The sequence below is a fragment of the Terrapene carolina genome, unplaced genomic scaffold (assembly GCF_002925995.2).
Source record: "Terrapene carolina triunguis isolate 2854851 unplaced genomic scaffold, T_m_triunguis-2.0 Scaffold58, whole genome shotgun sequence".
In the NCBI taxonomy this organism is placed as follows: domain Eukaryota; kingdom Metazoa; phylum Chordata; order Testudines; family Emydidae; genus Terrapene; species Terrapene triunguis.
The window spans coordinates 105,198,266-105,217,285 of NW_020664409.1; the positions used below are offsets into that span (position 1 = coordinate 105,198,266).

A 19,020-nucleotide genomic window follows, 5' to 3' on the forward strand; every position below is an offset into this window, starting at 1 on the left:
TCTGTGTTTAAAATTTATATCCTTATCACTTGGAATATAGTATCTTCATGGTTACAACCTCAAAATTACCTAAAAGGTATTTTAAAAAAATATTCGAATACATAATTTTTGTCTCAGCTTCAAAATATGTTTCAAGCACCTTCAATGTCACCTTCAATTAAAACATGATATATTTTTCAGCAAAGTATAGAGCTAACGCATGAAAACAATTTTTGCTTGGAAACAGCAGCGTGAAAACACAACTACTACAAGAGCTGACTATTTTAAGGTGGTATCCCTATTAACAAAAGTAAACATGAATGAAAATGAACATGCCAGACTTGTGAAATCAGTTGCCTCACTATTTCCAAAACTTTGACAGACAGCATTCCATTAACACCATCCCAACATAAAAATAATAAGTGGCAAGCAGATATTGAGAATCACAGTATGGCACATAAGTTCTCAAGCCAGAAGCAAACAATTCAGCTCATTTGGGAATATTTTGGCTGTTCACAACAAACGATAGTTGCATTTCAGAAGCAAATATTAATCTGTGGAAGAATATAGGAGGTAGCTTTTAACTGCACCTGGTTGCAAACTAAAGAATGATAGGAAATCACCTTCTGTAGTGATTTGGCCAAGCCATTACATTTACTTTAACATTCCAGACCAGGGGTAGGCAACCTATGGCACGCGTGCTGAAGGTGGCACACGAGCGGATTTTCAGTGGCACTCACACTGCCCGGATCCTGGCCACCGGTCTGGGGGGGCTCTGCATTTTAATTTAATTTTAAATGAAGCTTCTTAAACATTTGAAAAACCTTATTTACTTTACATACAACAATAGTTTAGTTATATATTATAGACTGATAGAAAGAGACCTTTTAAAAACGTTAAAAATGTATTACTGGCACGCGAAACCTTAAATCAGAGTGAATAAATGAAGACTCGGCACACCACTTCTGAAAGGTTGCCGACCCCTGCTCCAGACAAAGAAACATGGGGGAAAAACAGCTCAAGAACTTAAAATGTTATATCATGGATTACACTTTACACCATTAAACACAAACTTTTGGATTAAAAATGACTCACTTTGAGACTTTTCAAGGTGCTATATACTACAGCCATTAAGCCTTAGAGCGGAGAGGAGAGATTTAACAACGTACTGTGTATAAAACAACAGTAGCAGTGCTGTAGTTTTGGTCTCTCCAGCCTCTAAGAATTAAAGAAGCAAAACATCAATTAATGCAAATCACTAGACTGGTGGCTTTCTAATGTGGGTGACCAAGAAGGCAACTTGGTAGCCCTGTTTCTTAAGTCACAGCTCTAAAAAATACTATAGGGAACAATTCTGCACCAGCAGAGGAATAGCCTAGATGCTACATTAGGCTTTTCCATCTCTAATTTCTATGATTCTAGTAACTCTGCCTCACAGACTAGTTCTTTAGAATCTGATGTCAGAATCAAGTGCTGGAAGGAGCTAGGGAAAAAAATGCATTACAGAGCTATGGTTATTAGCACAGATATTAGCGCTATTAATTATCTACCAGTGATATTAAAGATAGGCATTTAAATGCTTTACAAACAATCTGAATTTTGGTAACTTCAAAATGTTTTTATATTTTGTGCAGTGTGGTGGGGAAAAATATGGGTAGAAGGGAGACGGTTAGGGAAGAATTGTTATGTAAATAAAGACAAAAAACCTGACTCTTTCCATATGACAGAAAGCAAATGAGAAACTGTACCCTTTTATGATGTATCACATGCAAAATGAGAAGGTGTAATAAAATTAAAAAAACATATACAGCTCATATCTTAATACTGTAAAGTGGGCAGTATCTCTAAAAATGCAAGTACAACAATGAATGCTATTCATAATACTATTTACAGTATTTTCAACCAGCTACAGCAGATGCAAAAAAGTCTGTTACAGTAAACGGGAAGTTTTCAAAAAATCAGTGCAATTATTTTCTGTTTAAATTGAAATTTTCCTTAGAAAAGATTGTAGGTATGCATTTAGAAGCAAGTTACTAAATAGAATATAAAAATCAAAAATATACTGTCCTGTGTTAGAAACTGAGAAAGTCACAATGGGGCTAACAACCAGGAGATGTTACTTTTGGAGAAATTTTCAAAATAGAAAAAACAATGAAAAAGACTATTTATAATCTGATTACAACTGGCGTTGAGTGTGAAAACCTGGAGAGAGAACTTATTTACATGTCTTTTCTCATGTGTAAGAAATCTCTTACATTATAAAAAGTCTTATGGCTTGTCTATGCCACCAGAAGTGTTCTCTGGATTACATCAAATAGACCAACATTTCCATCTACATCCCCCAGTAAAGGTCCCAATCCTGCATTTATAATTTGTGCACAACTGATGGACTTTAGTGTGAGTTTTGCATGAGTAAAAGCTGCAGGACTGGCCAATTCTAGTCTTAAAATGTCAGCATTTTTAATCAGAAAGAAGGCAATCTATTAAACATGCACTGTAACCTACAGCATCTAACTGAAATTTTCAAGAAAAAAAGGTAGATTCTAATGAAGGACCTTTTCCTGTTCTCAGTCTCATTGTAGTCAACAAGATGTTTGCTAGTGACCTACTGCAAGAAGAATCGGGTCTCCAATAATGTGTGGTGCACATCACTATTTAACTTGAGGAATTTACTGCTGCAATCCATAAGTGCAAAAGAAAATTTGAGTTATCCAGCAAAGTGCAATGCACTTGTGATTACAATTTGATCCTGAGTGCACATACAAACCAGACAAAATTTGGATAAAATTTTCAAAAAAGCCTGAGTGATGTCAGAGCTTAAGTTACATTTTCAAAAATGATGTAGGCACTTTGGAGCCTAACTGACTAGGACCCAGATGTTTAAAGATATTTAGATGTTGCTGTGCTCAGCGTCACAATGCCTAAATACCTTTAAAAATATGGGCTTCAGTGCCATTTTAAAAAAGATTGAAACCTTTTTGAAAATTGTACCCTTCATCTTAATAATAAAAAGTGATTTACTAATAAATGAATCATTTTTTATCAAGCCTTGTTTGGCTCGGACTACTCCTTTAAATCTATACAAGGGCCACAAGATTTACTGCAATAAGTTAATCAAATGTAAAAACTAAACATATGTTAGACAAATTTTGGGTTAAATAATTGTGAAAGATACGTTTGAGAGTAGAAGGAGGGGAATGGGGTCAAGAAACCTCCCCACCACATTTATACAGTGGGAATTTCTTTCATCATAATTACTTGTAAAATTTGCAAGTAGGCTCGAGCAGATTATCTCACAACACCTCCTTGTGACTTGGGCAATTGACAAAAGCCAGCTGAAGGTTTTTCTCATGACAGGTCTAGAAATATGCAAGTCAATATGAAAAGGTTTTGGAAAATAGATTACCAACTATTCCAATGATCTATGCAATAATCAATAAAATATTTAATTACTGGCGTTAAAGTATTTTAGTCTGAATCAAGTCAAAACTATGCAAATATGCACCTACACATAGGCTAGGGCAAAGTAGGAGGGGAAGGGAAGGTGCAAGGACTGCATAGGGCTACCTCAAACAGTTAATTCAAATTGGGCAGAGAGGAGAACATAGAAGTGTAACCCCATCCCCTATCAACAACAGCTAGCAGAGCACAACCTTTTAAAGGGTGACTCAACAGGTTCCCCAGGTGCTCCAGAAGGCTTTGTGACTGAGCAATCCCAGTGGGTCGGTGTAACCTTCCATCAGCCCAAACACCAGAAGTACCTAAAAAGGCACCACAATAGTAGTTTTGTATCTAGCTTTTTTTAAAAAAGGCTTCCATTGAATATGTTATCTTTGCTGGTTTTGTTTTGCACCTTTGAATAGCAGCATTTCTATTAGCTTCGGTAGTCTCTCTCTGTTTCAGTAGTGTTAATATATTTAGTACAAATAAGGCAGGAAATTCAAAGTGATTGCTGACACTTAACTCATAATTGTTTATCCCTTCATCTTCCAACACACACACACACACACACACACACACACACACACACACACACACAGCTCCCCCACAACGTAAGGCTTCACGTACCTATTTCTAACGTGTCCATCACTTATCAGCCTTTTTCATACAAATCATTTTAGATAAATATAATGCTAATAAAGGATCTGAGATGTAGAGCTTGGATCCCGTTTTCCCACAAAACAGTACATTGTGAACGCACAATTGTTCCACATTGTTCAATCCTGACCTGGTTTTGCTAACAAGAAGGCCAATTTGTACCAATTGTTAGACCAAGATACAAAATACCATTGCCGCAATTGGTGCAAATGTAGCTCAGAGCAGAACCACTGTAACAGAAGAGGGTCTGCTTCATGGTTCTCGAGCAACTGGAGTTAGACATCTTTTTGCACAGGCCAACGAACTGCAGATAGTAAGTACTTTTGGTTACTGCTGACCTGAGTTGAATTTGAACTAGTGACATAATGGTTAAAACTATCAGCCTTACGTATGAATTCAATAGCATCTGTGGGCATGTGTCACAATCCTAAACTTTGTATACACAATAATTTGTAAACACTTTTCCTTAGTTCCTAGAGAGAATATTTTGTGGGTAAATTTATACATGTTTACCAGAGATATTGATGTCCTTGCAGGCTGGAGTAAACTGAAAAGGATAAAGGTGTATTGTTTATTTGATTGGAGCTGTTTTGGTCTATGCATGTTGTTTATATTAATCTTTATAAAAAGCAGTTATTATGCACACAGAGTGCCTACTTTTCAAAGTGCATTGCCCATTAAAAAACTTTTCCTAAAAATATTTAAATCAATTAAATTATATGATGGACTAATTCACTGTATATTTCATTAGGAAAAAATCAAAGCCATTTTTAAAATTAGAGTACTCTAGCTAATATATGTATCTACAAACTGTAAACTCCCCAGTCCCATCATACTGACAATCATTCCTCAGGGGTTTGCATCCTTCATTACATTTGAGGGAACTGCACAGAATTCCCATTCATGCTAATAGGACATTGAGACAACAGACACTTTGGTGGAGTGTCTGCAGAGCCCCCACTGCAATCCTCTGCACCCAGGTCTTTTGGGTATCTGGGCTGCATGTTAGGGGTCTCTGGATCTGTGCACAGAGCCAGTAGACCGGAACTCCCACATTGGAGAAGCACCTGGTATTCTAGCCCATAGACTAGAACAGAAGCCACAAGAGGAGGCACCATAGCCCTTTGATCTACCCTTGAATTCAGGATGTGGGATTGAGGTGGATCCTCGCTGTATCTGGTTGCCCATATAAAGTAATTTACTCCAGGTTGTGCAGCAGGGAAAGAGGAGAATAAAATGATGAATATCATCCTGAGCACCTAATCATAAGGAATAGCAAGAACTACCAATGGAATTTTAAAAATGGCTGACTAATTATTTTAACTTCTTAAAGAATAACTCATACAATTGTCTGATAATGTGCCAAAATTAAAGCTTGCAATGAATTTCTACACTGCTCAAAATACTATAGAGAAAAGTGCAACAAAGTCATCATAGAAAAGCTACTGCAAATCAGCTAAATTTGTTTTAGTGGAGGCTTTTATGACCTGCTTAGTAATTGCAAAGGGCTGAATTCTATTTTCAGTTACCAGTGTAATCAGGAATAACAGTATTTACACAACTATAACTGAGAACAGATTCTGGCCCACTGATTTCAACAGCAAGACAGGAATAATAAACTAGCACGATCTACATATGACTGACTCATCCATTAACAGAATTTACTTTGTTGCTTCAGCCAAACAACACGAGCAACAGCATGCTGTGCTACAAGGTGCAGACCTGAACTTGTACACAAAATTATGCACCTAAACCTTTTAGGCAGCAAAGTTGGGCATTTTCTGGCTTACTCAACAGCAAACAGTTCTAGTCTATACAAAATATGGCACTGACACTAATTCTGGATGAGGCTGTTTGCCCACCTTGATGCTAGAGGTAAATGTGTTTGCTAGGGGAAGGGAAAGAGAAAGCTGAATGAAACAGAGCAAGAGAATGCAACTTAAAAAAAATCTACATGCTTAATATGTACTTGATTTAGCATACGAGAACATTAAACAAAATCAAGTCAGCATAAATAACTTTCGGGTTTTTTTCCCCATCCTCTTCTAAAATGGTTTATGGTGTCACAATTAGTGCAATGGTTTATACATGTATTATGATGTATATGAACCCAGTGTGCAAACTAACAGAAGCATATCTGTCTAATAATTATCAGTTTTAATTAATACTTCTCTAAGAGAATGGCAAAAATCTCACTCATACTATTGACCTTATGTATAACAAAGAGTTTCACTTTCTTCCACAAGTAAACTTCAACAGTTTCCTAAGAGTTATTTTTACTGCATAGATTCTATTAAATTTGGCTAGCTAAACTATAAAGAGTGAACCATTCTCCTCAATTTGAACTGCTGCTTCACCAATAATCAACAAATAAATAAAGAAGAATTGTTTTGTGCTTGAATGGATGGAGAATGTTGGTCTCACGGTGTCTCTCTCTCTGAATGCACAGGTGAAACCTGCCATGTTGTGTGCATGCTGAAAAAGTCTTTCCAGAAATTACAAGCTATACAATATACACTGTATGTATCTCTGATCTGTCATATCAAAGTCAATTGCATATTCCTGCATTTGAATAATAATGTCTCCATGATAAACTTTTAATGTCTAAAATCCAAAGCTTTCTTGATATGTTAACAGAAATATGATGAGCACGCCTTAGTAAATAAAATAAATAATAGCATCTAGTCTATCACATTAATACTGTGAAACATATAAAATTTACAAAAATTCAAAAATAACAGTGAAGGATTGTACTGTATTTATCACCACAGACCCGTATTCTTTAGAAACTTTGGAAAGTAAGTGTCACAGTCCTGCAGGACAAATTCTGTGATTAGCTGTCAGTATGATTAAAAAAAAAAAAAAAAGTTTAAAAAAATTTAAATGGCACATTTTTTTTTGCCAATCTCACTGGACCTATTAAAGGTTCAGATACAAGTTCATTTTTTTCTGAAATTATTTCATAAGTCTATGAAAAACATCTTTAAATGCAGCACAATAAAAGACATTCAAGAACAAATTTCAGAAAATACATTTGTTCTTAGACATACAGAATGATCCTGTAAGACAGTGGAGGACCAGAATTATTATCTTTTTGCACTTTGAAAATAAAACTTTTGTAAATGCATCCAGAATGATCAAGGCTTCATAAATACCCAAGTAGTGCTTTTCCTTTTCTTTCTTAGTTTTAAAAGCAAGCTCACAGCATCTGAGCCCATCAAATTTGACGTGAATAAGGTATTTCCAAATTATTAACACACAAATAAATTGAATAGCAAACTACATGAAAAAGTTTTGTTTTGTTTTTAGCCCTGAGATCACAGCTTTTGATTTAACTACAAAATATGGGTCTGTTTTCTGACAAGCAGCTTAGAGATTTTGGCAAACCACATTTCCAACAACTGTGGGGTTTTGTACGGGTCTGCAGTTCATAATCAAGTCTGAAATTCCGGACGGAAGGCTTTCTTGCAAATGGAAAAAACTAATAAAATAAAGATGCATCACTCATTGCTGGCTGTCATTGTAGCTTGGGCAACTGTTGGTCTAAGTGCAGCTGGTCTCACGTGAATCCAACTCTACTGAATCGCTAAACATTAAAACATGTCAAGCAAAGTACATGGTACGTAACGTGTCCTGATGAACTTGAACTGCTTTAGCAAGTGCTTGATGATCTCTGCCATTACTTTGACCAGAAGTGTGGCTTCCTTCAGCACTAAGACAGGGAAAAGAAAAGAGAAGTCCTATTTAATCTACCTCTCCTAAAATGCTTTATTTGAAAATAAAATAATGTAACTCTTTTGAACATTGTCTCATCCTCTAAGCACCACAATTGGATCATTTAAGGAGCAAAACTGACTGGGATCTTGAAAAGGGGAGTACAGTTTTACTTTCCCTGATGGAGGTAAGGTGCTGCTGTTCATAGCCACTGAATAAGAGGACCAATGGAAGGACCACCTCTGCATCCTTCCAGAGAATTCACCACCAAAGGGTCAAAGAGAATCCACCACCAAAGGTGTACAAGATTCCTTCATTCCAGAAGTTAACAATCCTTAAAACATATTTTAATTTTTGAAAATACATATAGGTATACTATAAAAAAAAAGAAAGGAAAAAAGAATCATCTTCCTTCTATCTCACAAAGTTATATTATAAACATTCTTCTTCTTCTTCAGATGCTATTATTCAGTGGAAACCAAATTTACCCAGGAACTGCTTTGAGAGACTTCCACAGAACCCAGATTAAAAAAAGCTGCATACCTCCTTCCTGTTAAATTTTGTAGCACCTCATAACACCGTAACTCACCTATCATGTTCTTTATCCACCAGATGATACCTGGCTCTGAAGGCAACCAGGTGTGCATAGTATGCTGGTGCGGGGATTGAGACGGAACGAGTACAGCGTACATATGTATGACACAGCTGATAGGTAAGAATTTGCAGTTCATCTGAAGAGAAACGATTGTCATCCCAGAGGACATGGTAATGAGAAGGTCTGCTTGTTCCCTAAGGGCAGATCACAGAAGTCATTAAAAAGGCTTTTCAAAAGGTCTCAGTTTCCATATCTAGTAGGAAAAACAAATGAAAACACTATATTTTAAGTATGTTACCTCTACTAAACCGCATGCTATCAATCAAACTTGATTCTCTTACCCAACATCCTCCTGCTAGATGGACAGAGGTTCTCAAGCACATTTGTGATGATTATGCCCCACAGTCCAAGTTCTGGGGGTCAGGTTCAAAACATAAATTAAGGACACTTAGGGGACTATGCTATCCCTCCTGACATGTTTCATTTAGGTGTTATTCACTTTAATGGAATATAAATCTGATGCATTTGCATATGCCTTCCCACCTGATAATGGTAATATGCAAGTGGGAACTCTGTTCTGTCACACACTGAAAACATGCATTTTTTGATGGGTGTAGAGAATGTGTGAAAGTTTGGCATGTGGCTGTTTGCATCTCCAACATTCACTGTGTGTTGCCACTCTACCCTTAAACTAATGTTCAGTAGTACTTGTTTAATATCTTGTATTGGAAGAATCACAAGGATAAAGAACTTGAAGGATCTTTCACATTAAGCCAGATATCCTTCCAGATTTCTCTTGTGATAGTAAGGCTAAATTCTTTTTCCCATTTTTCTTTGAGACTGACATTGAGAGGGTAATGCAAAGCATTAAGCCACATATAAATAACTCCTACAAAGTGACTTTTGTTTCCATATTTCTAGTATGTTGTTCTAGAGGTGAGAGTTGAAAAAGACCAATTGTCGCCTATCCTTGCATGAAACCTTGAGCATAGCTGCTGAAAGAAGGAACTGTGAGACAATGATAGCTGATATTTGTTGCACACATAATCAAAGGAAGCCAGTCTATCATTCTGTATTATATCATTAATTTTTGTTAATCCTTTTTCTACCCAAATTGTCTTAAGCCTGGAGTTGGCCTTGATCCTGACGCACAGGTTCTCTCATTGTGGCACGAGAAGACAATAAATAAAATTGGATGCTGTAATCATCTTAACGCGTTGCAGGACGCCCCATGCATATGCAAAGACTGGATTTTTCTTAAGGGTGTGGGTAGCCTCTTAAGGTATATCAAAGAAAAAAGGGAACCAAATGGCATAGCTAAGCTTTTTTCAATTTCAAACCAGGCCGGTGTGCATACAGAACTACTGGATGGGAACCACCTTACAATAGGACGCATTTGGAATGCTAGATAATATAGATACAAATCTGGCAACCCCTTATCTCCAGTTGCCCAGGATTTTTTAAGACTCTTGTATGACAAGCGAGGCTGTTTTTATCCCATGTAAATTGCATGATAAGCCTATTTATTCAAGCAAGGAGCAAAGGAGAGACCCTGAAAGGCAACAGGCTAATGATACAAGTCATTCTTGGGCAGATATTAATTTTGGCTATGTAAATCGCCCACTACATCAACTTAACTCCACCTCTGCGAGAGGTGTTGCGCCCCGGGCAACAGGGTTCCAGCTGTCAGTGCCCCACAATGCCTCACACAGTTAAGTCGGTGGAGGTGCTCCTGGTGAGGATGTGCACTACCGACAGAGTATAGTGTGGACATGAAACACCACTTTAATTATTGTGGTGGCTGGATGTTGACTTGAGTAAACTTAATTTTGTAATGTAGACATGCCCCTAAGTTTGTGTGCATTCGTGTGTAAGTAAGAGGATCTACAAAATTGTGGCTCTGATAAAAAAAAATCACTCCGTCTGCTACATCTTGTAAGTGAATTCAAAGCAAGAGAAATTTTCCCCCCTTAAAATATTTATTTGTACAGGTGTAAAAGTGAGACACTTTTCAGACAAATAACAGAACAAGGTACCTGCCCCCCAAAATTAACAATCTAAACAGATAACAAAACAGATGGAGCACAATAAGTGCATGACCTTTGAAATATAATATATGCCTTATTGGCCCCATTGAATTTAGGGGTGGATGTGGTTTGTTTTGGGGGATTTTTTGTGCTAATTTATTAACATTCTTCAGAGGAATGGAACGGCATAGTAGATAGCATAGACAAGAGGGAGAGGACATGATTAATACAATAAAAGCATACCTGAATACCAGCATGACTACAAAGGTAAAAGTCAAACTCTGATGGATGGGTGATTTTTGTGTCCACTGTAGTACCTGCTGGAATGTTTCCACTTTTTCCAACCTATGTGAACAAAATAAATCATAAAATACCATAAGGCATATGACAGTTTACTTAATTTTTTTCCTTCCATTGGACAGTAAAAAGTATATTCAAGGCAACAAACATCAAAACTATGATATAAACAAGAATCCCAAAACGTAACTCTTTTTTTAAAAACAAACAAAATCCAAAACACCAGGGACTAGAAAAAATGACAATTTATTCAACCAGGAATCCTGAAGTGGGGCTGCCACAATTCAGATGCACCAGTAAAAAACATGAGTTACTCATTCTTTTCTTCTAGCCTTCAAACTTCAATACTAATTGGTAAAATTTAGAGAAAATTTCCTGCCATTGGCTGATCACCTCCTGTTATCATTTAACATTCCAAGAGGGATTATTCCACTGTTGCCCCTCTTGATGGCGCCTGAAGAAGAGAGGAAGATTGGGAGGCAGGCTCCTTCCCTAAACTCAAGGTGTAATATTCAGATTCGTATGCAAACAACCCTTAATTTTTTGTCAATTCCCCAACTGGGATCATGTCATCTGTAAAGAAGTACACATATATATTAATGCTGGGAGTCATTAATCTGAACCCACTACAGACTTCAAAGCAATGTAGTTCCAATAATGCATCAAAAGAGGCTGATATTAAGCCATAGAGAGGACTGATTCAGAGGCCTGAGCACGGGATTAGGAGCCAGGAACGCCTCATTTCTAATACTGACTCCCTTTGTGACCTTGGGGAAATTTTGTTCTAATTTCTTCATCTCTAAAAAGGACAACACAAGTTCTTACACAGACATGTACTTCTATACGTATCTAACGTGTGCAGACAGGGTTAGTTAAGATTTATAAAATATTTTCAAGATATGAGATATTATTAACATGAAAGCTGTGATGGTTTGAGTACGTGTAAATGAAATTCCATGTCTGCCATGTATAGACTTAAAAGAGGTGTCATTTCTCTGATGACAGTGGACTAGGAAGGGAAGTTTAGTGGACACAGAACTTTACCTGCTAAGATGGCTTCTTTATTACATGCAGACAACTACTTTGCTCTAGAAGCTCTATTTTGGCCTCCAAGCCATTTAAAGAAAAACACTAAGAAGTGATGAAAATAGCCATATTTAGGTTTTAAGCTAACGCAAAGCTTGAAGATAAGCTGCAAAGGTATTGTGAGCGTAGGGACTTTGGCTACGCCTATACTACCACTTATGTCGGTATAACTTATGTCGCTCATGGGTGTGGGGAAAAAACAAAACACCCCCCTGAGCAATATAAATTACACCAATATAAGCTGGTGTGGACAGTGCTCTGTCGGCAGCAGAGCTTCTCCTGTTGATGTAGCTACTGCCGCTCGTTAGAAATGGATTAATTATGTCGATGGGCGAGGAATTTCCCGTCGGCAAAGAGGGGCTACACTAGAGATTTTACAGCGGTGCAGCTGCGTCAGTACAGCTGCACCGCTATAAGCGCTCTGGTGTAGACACAAACTTTAAAAAGATGTGTAGACACATGATTAATGGACACTTACCGCTGCAGTTTAATTTTTTTCAAAGACCTCACACCATTTTTTTTTTTTTAAATAAAAACAGAAATGAAGGTTTTCCTCTGAAGCCTGAGTGAGAACCACTACCATCTCTCTGACATCACTGCTATTTGCATGCCAAAACATGCACATTAATAACAGGTTGCTCAGGAGAGGGAAAAGAACCATAGCCAATGCCAGCACAACTAGAAACTAGGGCTGATGATTAATTGCAGTTAACTCACGTGATTAACTTAAAAAAATTAATCGTGATTAATCGCACTGTTAAACAATAGAATACCAATTGAAATTTATTAAATATTTGTGGATGTTTTTCTACATTTTCAAATATATTAATTTCTATTACAACACAGAATACAAAGTGTACAGTGCTCACTTTATATTATTTGATTACAAATATTTGCACTGTAAAATGATAAACAAAAGAAATTATTTTTTAATTCACCTCATACAAGTACTGTAGTGCAATCTTTTTATTGTCAAAGTGTAACTTATAAATGTAGGTTTTTTTTGGTTACATAACTGCATTCAAAAACTAAACAATGTAAAACTTTAGCGCCTACTTGTCCACTCAGTCCTACTTCTTGTTCAGCCAATTGCTAAGACAAACAAGTTTGCTTACATTTATGGGAGATACTGCTGACTGCTTCTTATTTACAATGTCACCTGAAAGTGAAAACAGGTGTTCACATGGCACTTTTGTAGCCAGTGTTGCAAGGTATTTACGTGCCAGACATGCTAAACATTCGTATGCCCCTTCATGCTTCGGCCACCATTCCAGAGGGGACACTTCCATGCTGATGATGCTCGTTAAAAAAAATGTGTTAATTAAATTTGTGACTGAACTCCTTGGGAGAGAACTGTATGTCTCCTGTTCTGTTTTACCCACATTCTGCCATGTATTTCATGTTTCAGCAGTCTCGGATGATGACCCAGCACATGTTCGTTTTAAGAACACTTTCACAGCAGATTTGACAAAACGCAAAGAAGGTACCAATGTGAGATTTCTAAGGATAGAAAAAGCACTCGACCCAAGGTTTAAGAATCTGAAGTGCCTTCCAAAATCTGAGAAGGACGAGGTGCGGAGAATGCTTTTAGATGTCTTAAAAGAGCAACACTCCGATGCGGAAACTACAGAACCCGAACCACCAAAAAAGAAAATCATCCTTCTGCTGGTGGCATCTGACTCAGATGATGAAAATGAACATGCATTGGTCCACTCTGCTTTGGATCGTTATCGTGCAGAACCTGTCATCACATGGACACATGTTTTCTGGAATGGTGTTTAAAGCATGAAGGGACATATGAATCTTTAGCGCATCTGGCATGTAAATATCTTGCGATGCAGGCTACAACAATGCCATGCAAACGACTGTTCTCACTTTTAGGTGACATTGTAAGCAAGAAGCGGGCAGCATTATCTCCTGCAAATTGAAACTAAACTTGTTTGAGTGATTGGCTGAAGTAGGACTGAGTGTACTCATAGGTTTTAAAGTTTTACATTGTTTTATTTTTGAATTCAGTTATTTTTTTTTACATAATTCTACATTTGTAAGTTCAACTTTCATGATAAAGAGATTGCAGTACAGTACTTGTATTCGGTTGTAATCAAAAATAAATATAAAATGAGAACTGTACACTTTGTATTCTGCGGTTTAATTGAACTCAATATATTTGAAAATGTAGAAAACATCCAAAAATATTTAAATAAATGTTTTTCTATTATTAACAGTGCGATTAATCGTGATTATTTTTTTAATTGCTTGACAGCCCTATTAGAAACAGACAGTAAAAGTCCAACACAAGCAAAGAAACAAAATATACAACTCAGTATGTTTCCAGCAACTGCAGTGTGATGGATACGGCACGGAATTGGAATGTGGGAGACCTGAGTTCTATTCCCTGATCTGCCACTGACATGCTGTGAGATTGTGGACAACTTACTTCCCCTGTAACTGTTTCTCCTCCCATCCTTTGTCTGTCTTCATTATTTTGACTGTAAGGTCTATGGGGAGGGACTATCTCTTTCTAGGTGTTTATACAGTAAAGCCTGAGTTTAATTCGAATTTAGCAGCGTTAAATCGAATTAACCCTGCACCCGTCCACACAACGAAGCCATTTATTTTGAAATAAAGGGCTCTTAAAATTGATTTCTGTACTCCTCCCCAACGAGCGGAGTAGCGCTGAAATAGATATTGCCATTTCCAATTAGGGTTAGTGTGGCCGCAATTCGATGGTATTGACCTCCGGGAGCTATCCCACAGTGCACCATTGTGACCGCTCTGGACAGCAATCTGAACTCGGATGCACTGGCCAGGTAGACAGGAAAAGCCCCGCGAACATTTGAATTTTATTTCCTGTTTGCCCAGCGTGGAGAGCACAAGTGACCACAGAGAGCTCATCAGCACAGGTAACCATGCAGGCCGATAATCGAAAAAGAGCACCAGCATGGACCGTACGGGAGGTACTGGATCTGATCGCTATATGGGGAGAGGATTCAGTGCTAGCAGAACTTCGTTCGAAAAGACGAAATGCCAAAATTTTTGAAAAAATCTTCAAGGGCATGATGGAGAGAGGCCACAATAGGGACTCAGATCAGTGCCGCGTGAAAGTCAAGGAGCTCAGACAAGCCTATCAAAAAACAAAGGCGGCAAACGGTCGCTCCGGGTCAGAGCCGCGGACATGCCGCTTCTACGCCGAGCTGCATGCAATTCTAGGGGGGGCCGCCACCACTCCCCCACCTCTGACCGTGGATTCCGAGGCGGGGGTAATCTCATCAGCCACACCTGAGGATTCTGCGGACGGGGAAGAGGAGGAGGAGGAGGAGGACGAGCTTGCGGAGAGCATACAGCACTCCGTTCTCCCCAACAGCCAGGATCTTTTTCTCAGCCTGACTGAAGTACCCTCCCAAGCCAGTATCCAAGACCATGACCCCATGGAAGGGACCTCAGGTGAGCTTACCTTTTAAAATATAAAACTTGTTTTAAAAGCAAGCGTTTTTTAATGATTACTTTGCCCTGAGGACTTGGGATGCATTCGCGGCCAGTACAGCTACTGGAAAAGTCTGTTAACGTGTCTGGGGATGGAGCGGAAATCCTCCAGGGACATCTCCATGAAGCTCTCCTGGAGGTACTCCAAAAGCCTTTGCAGAAGGTTTCTGGGCAGTGCAGCCTTATTCCATCCTCCATGGTAGGACACTTGACCACGCCATGCTAGTAGCAAGTAATCTGGTATCATTGCATGACAAAGCCTGGCAGCGTATGGTCCCGGTGTTTGCTGGCATTCAAGCAACATCCGTTCTTTATCTCGCTGTGTAAGCCTCAGGAGAGTGATATCGCTCATGGTAATCTGGTTGAAATACGGGAATTTAATTAAGGGGACAGAGGTGGCCGTTCCTACTGGGCTGTTTGCCTGTGGCTGAAAAGAAATCCTTCCCTGCAGTTAGCCAAGCGCGGGGGGTGGGGGTGGGGGGTTTGGGAATTGGCTCTGAGCTTTTCACGTTTGTCTAGCAGGGATCTTCCCTGATACCAGCCACGCGATGGGGGGAGGGATAAAGCGATCATCCCAGAGAATTCATGGCGGGGGGGGGGGGGGGGAGGTTAGTTTGTTTTCTGCTGCTGAAGGTTAACAGGAAAACCGCAGCAGTCAACAGGCTTTGCTTGGTATGTGGGAAAGGAGGGCGCAGAAGCCGAAAGACAATGGCTTACCATGGCCGCATGCAAGCCGAATTCTGTTCCCCGGACCTGCGTCTGTGATCTCTAGCAGCAAAGCCACAGGCAGTCAATATTAAGAGAGAAAATGCGACCTTGCACAGAAATCACATGTGCTATGTAATGTGAATAGTGTTGTTCACCGTGAAAGAGTATAATCATTGTTCTGTAAAATGTATCTTTTTAAAAAATTCTCTGCTTTTTTCCCTCCCTCCAGCAGATGCAAATTTTTCAAGCCTCCCTCCTCCGTCCCGAAGGCTATCTCAGATAAGGCGTCGGAAAAAGAGGACGCGAGATGAGATGTTCGCGGAAATCATGGAATCCACCTGCAGTGAAAGAGCTCATCTGAATGAGTGGAAGGACATGGTTTCAAAGTATAGGAAAGATGCCAGTGAACGTGAGGACAGGAGGGACCAACGTGAGGAGAGGAGAGACGCTCGAGATGAGAGGTGGCGGCAGGAAGATCAGAGGAGGCAGGATGCAACGCTGGGGCTGCTGCGTGAGCAAAGAGACATGCTCCGGCGTCTGGTGGAGCTTCAGGAATGGCAGCAGGATCACAGACTGGCACTACAACCCCTGTATAACCTCCCTCCCCCCTCACCATGTTCCATAGCCTCCTCACCCAGACGTGTAAGAACACGGGGGGGAGGCTCCGTGCACCCTCCCATTCTACCCCAGTGGACAGCCCAAGCAAAAAGCTGCCATTTTTTAAACCTTTTTTTAGTGGCCTTTTCCTTCCCTCCGATCCTCCTCCCAAACCCCATCCGGGTTCTCGCCCTCTTTTTATAATCAATTAATAAAGAATAAATGATTTTTAAACGATAATGACTTTATTTCCTTTGAAAGCAAGCTGTGATCGAAGGGGGAGGGTGGGTTCCTTACAGAGAATGAGTCAATAAAGGGGGTGGGTTTTCATCAAGGAGAAACAAACAGAAATTTCACACTGTAGCCTGGCCAGTCATGAAACTGGTTTTCAAAGCTTCTCTGATGCGCAGCGCTTCCTGGTGTCTCTTCTAATCGCCCTGGTGTCTGGCTGCGCGTAATCAGCAGCCAGGCGATTTGCCTCAGCCTCCCACCCCACCATAAAGGTCTCCCCCTTACTAGATTGTGGAGCACACAGCAAGCAGCAATAACAATGGGGATACTGGTTTGGCTGAGGTCTGACCGAGTCAGTAACGATCGCCAGCGACCTTTTAAACGTCCAAATGCACATTCTACCACCATTCTGCACTTGCTCAGCCTGTAGTTGAACAGCTCCTGACTCCTGTCCAGGCTGCCTGTGTATGGCTTCATGAGCCATGGCATTAAGGGGTAGGCTGGGTCCCCAAGGATAACTATTGGCATTTCAACATCCCCAACGGTTATTTTCTGGTCCGGGAAGTAAGTCCCTTGCTGCAGCCGTTTAAACAGAGTAGTGTTCCTGAAGACGCGAGCATCATGAACCCTTCCTGGCCAGCCCACGTTGATGTTGGTGAAACGTCCCTTGTGATCCACCAGTGCTTGCAGCACCATTGAAAAGTACCCCTTGCGGTTTATGTACTGGATACCCTGGTGCTCCGGTGCCAAGATAGGGATATGGGTTCCATCTATCGCCCCACCACAGTTAGGGAATCCCATTGCAGCAAAGCCATCCACTATGACCTGCACATTTCCCAGAGTCACTACCTTTCGTAGCAGCAGCTCAGTGATTGCTTTGGCTACTTGCATCACAGCAGCCCCCACAGTAGATTTGCCCACTCCAAATTGATTCCCGACTGACCGGTAGCTGTCTGGCGTTGCAAGCTTCCACAGGGCTATCGCCACTCGCTTCTCAACTGTGAGGGCTGCTCTCATCTTGGTATTCTGGCGCTTCAGGGCAGGGGACAGCAAGTCACAAAGTTCCATGAAAGTGCCCTTACGCATGCGAAAGTTTCACAGCCACTGGGAATCGTCCCACACCTGCAACACTATGCGGTCCCACCAGTCTGTGCTTGTTTCCCGGGCCCAGAATCGGCGTTCCACGGATAGAACCTGCCCCATTAACAACATGATCTCCAAAGCGCCGGGGCCCGCGGTTTGAGAGAATTCTGTGTCCGTGTTCATGTCCTCATCACTCTTGTCGCTGCGCTGCCGTCGCCGCCTCCTCCTTGCCTCGTTTTTCTGGTCCTGGCTCAGCATAAACTGCACGAGAATGCGCGAGGTGTTTACAATGTTCATGACTGCTGTCTTGAGCTGAGCGGGCTCCATGCTTGCCGTGGTATGGCGTCTGCAGTGTTCACCCAGGAAAAAAGGCGCGAAAGGTTGTCTGTCATTGCTTTTATGGAGGGAGGCGTGAGGCTGTACCCAGAACCACCTGCGACAATGTTTTTTGTCCCATCAGGCACTGGGATCTCAACCCAGAATTCCAATGGGCGGGGGAGACTGCGGGAACTACGGGATAGCTATGGGATAACTACCCACAGTGCAACGTTCCGGAAATCGACGCTAGCCCCGGTACATGGACGCAAACCGCTGAATTAATGTGCTTAGTGTGGCCACATACATTCGACTTTATACAATCTGTTTCCAAAATTCGAATTCTGTAAATTCGGATTAATCCCGTAGTGTGGACATACCCTAACTTGTACAACAGGGCATCGATCTTGTTGGAGCACCTAGGTACTACTGTAATATAAATAATAATAGGCATTTTTCTTTCCAATCTGCCTGGTTCAGCAACTCAAAATTTTTTCAGTGGGATGCATGTCTATACTGGTGCTAAATTTGTTGATTTAGAGAGAAATGGTATATTCCATTGAAATGTTATGTGGGCCAATCCTGGAGTGACTGGATATTAGTGCTCCACAGGACTTGTTATATTACATGAGCCCCACAGGCTTCTGACAATCTGAGGGAAGCTCAATCATGTTGGCAGGGGACAGTGGTAAGGCAAGAGCTGGGAATGACAGTGATTGGGTTAGTTCCATGCTAAGATTTTTTTTACCCGAGCACATCCTCAACATGTTTCTCATCTCCTCTCTTCACAGAATAAATGAGGAGACT

At 40.2% G+C, this 19,020-nt stretch overlaps 1 protein-coding gene across 2 annotated transcripts in view; it reads right to left on the reverse strand.

Moving 5' to 3' along the window:
* Positions 1 to 3,988: 3,988 nt before the first annotated feature.
* The window catches only part of AGO2 (argonaute RISC catalytic component 2), a 74,739-nt gene continuing 59,707 nt past the window's right edge, over positions 3,989 to 19,020 (reverse strand). For both annotated transcript variants that reach the window (XM_026646729.2, XM_026646723.2), the window contains 3 exons: positions 10,657 to 10,758; positions 8,381 to 8,580; positions 3,989 to 7,789 (listed from right to left, as the gene is read on the reverse strand). In XM_026646729.2, coding sequence (XP_026502514.1) covers positions 7,681 to 7,789; positions 8,381 to 8,580; positions 10,657 to 10,758 — 411 coding nt within the window. In that variant the 3' untranslated portion in view covers positions 3,989 to 7,680. The remainder of the gene's footprint in view (positions 7,790 to 8,380; positions 8,581 to 10,656; positions 10,759 to 19,020) is intronic.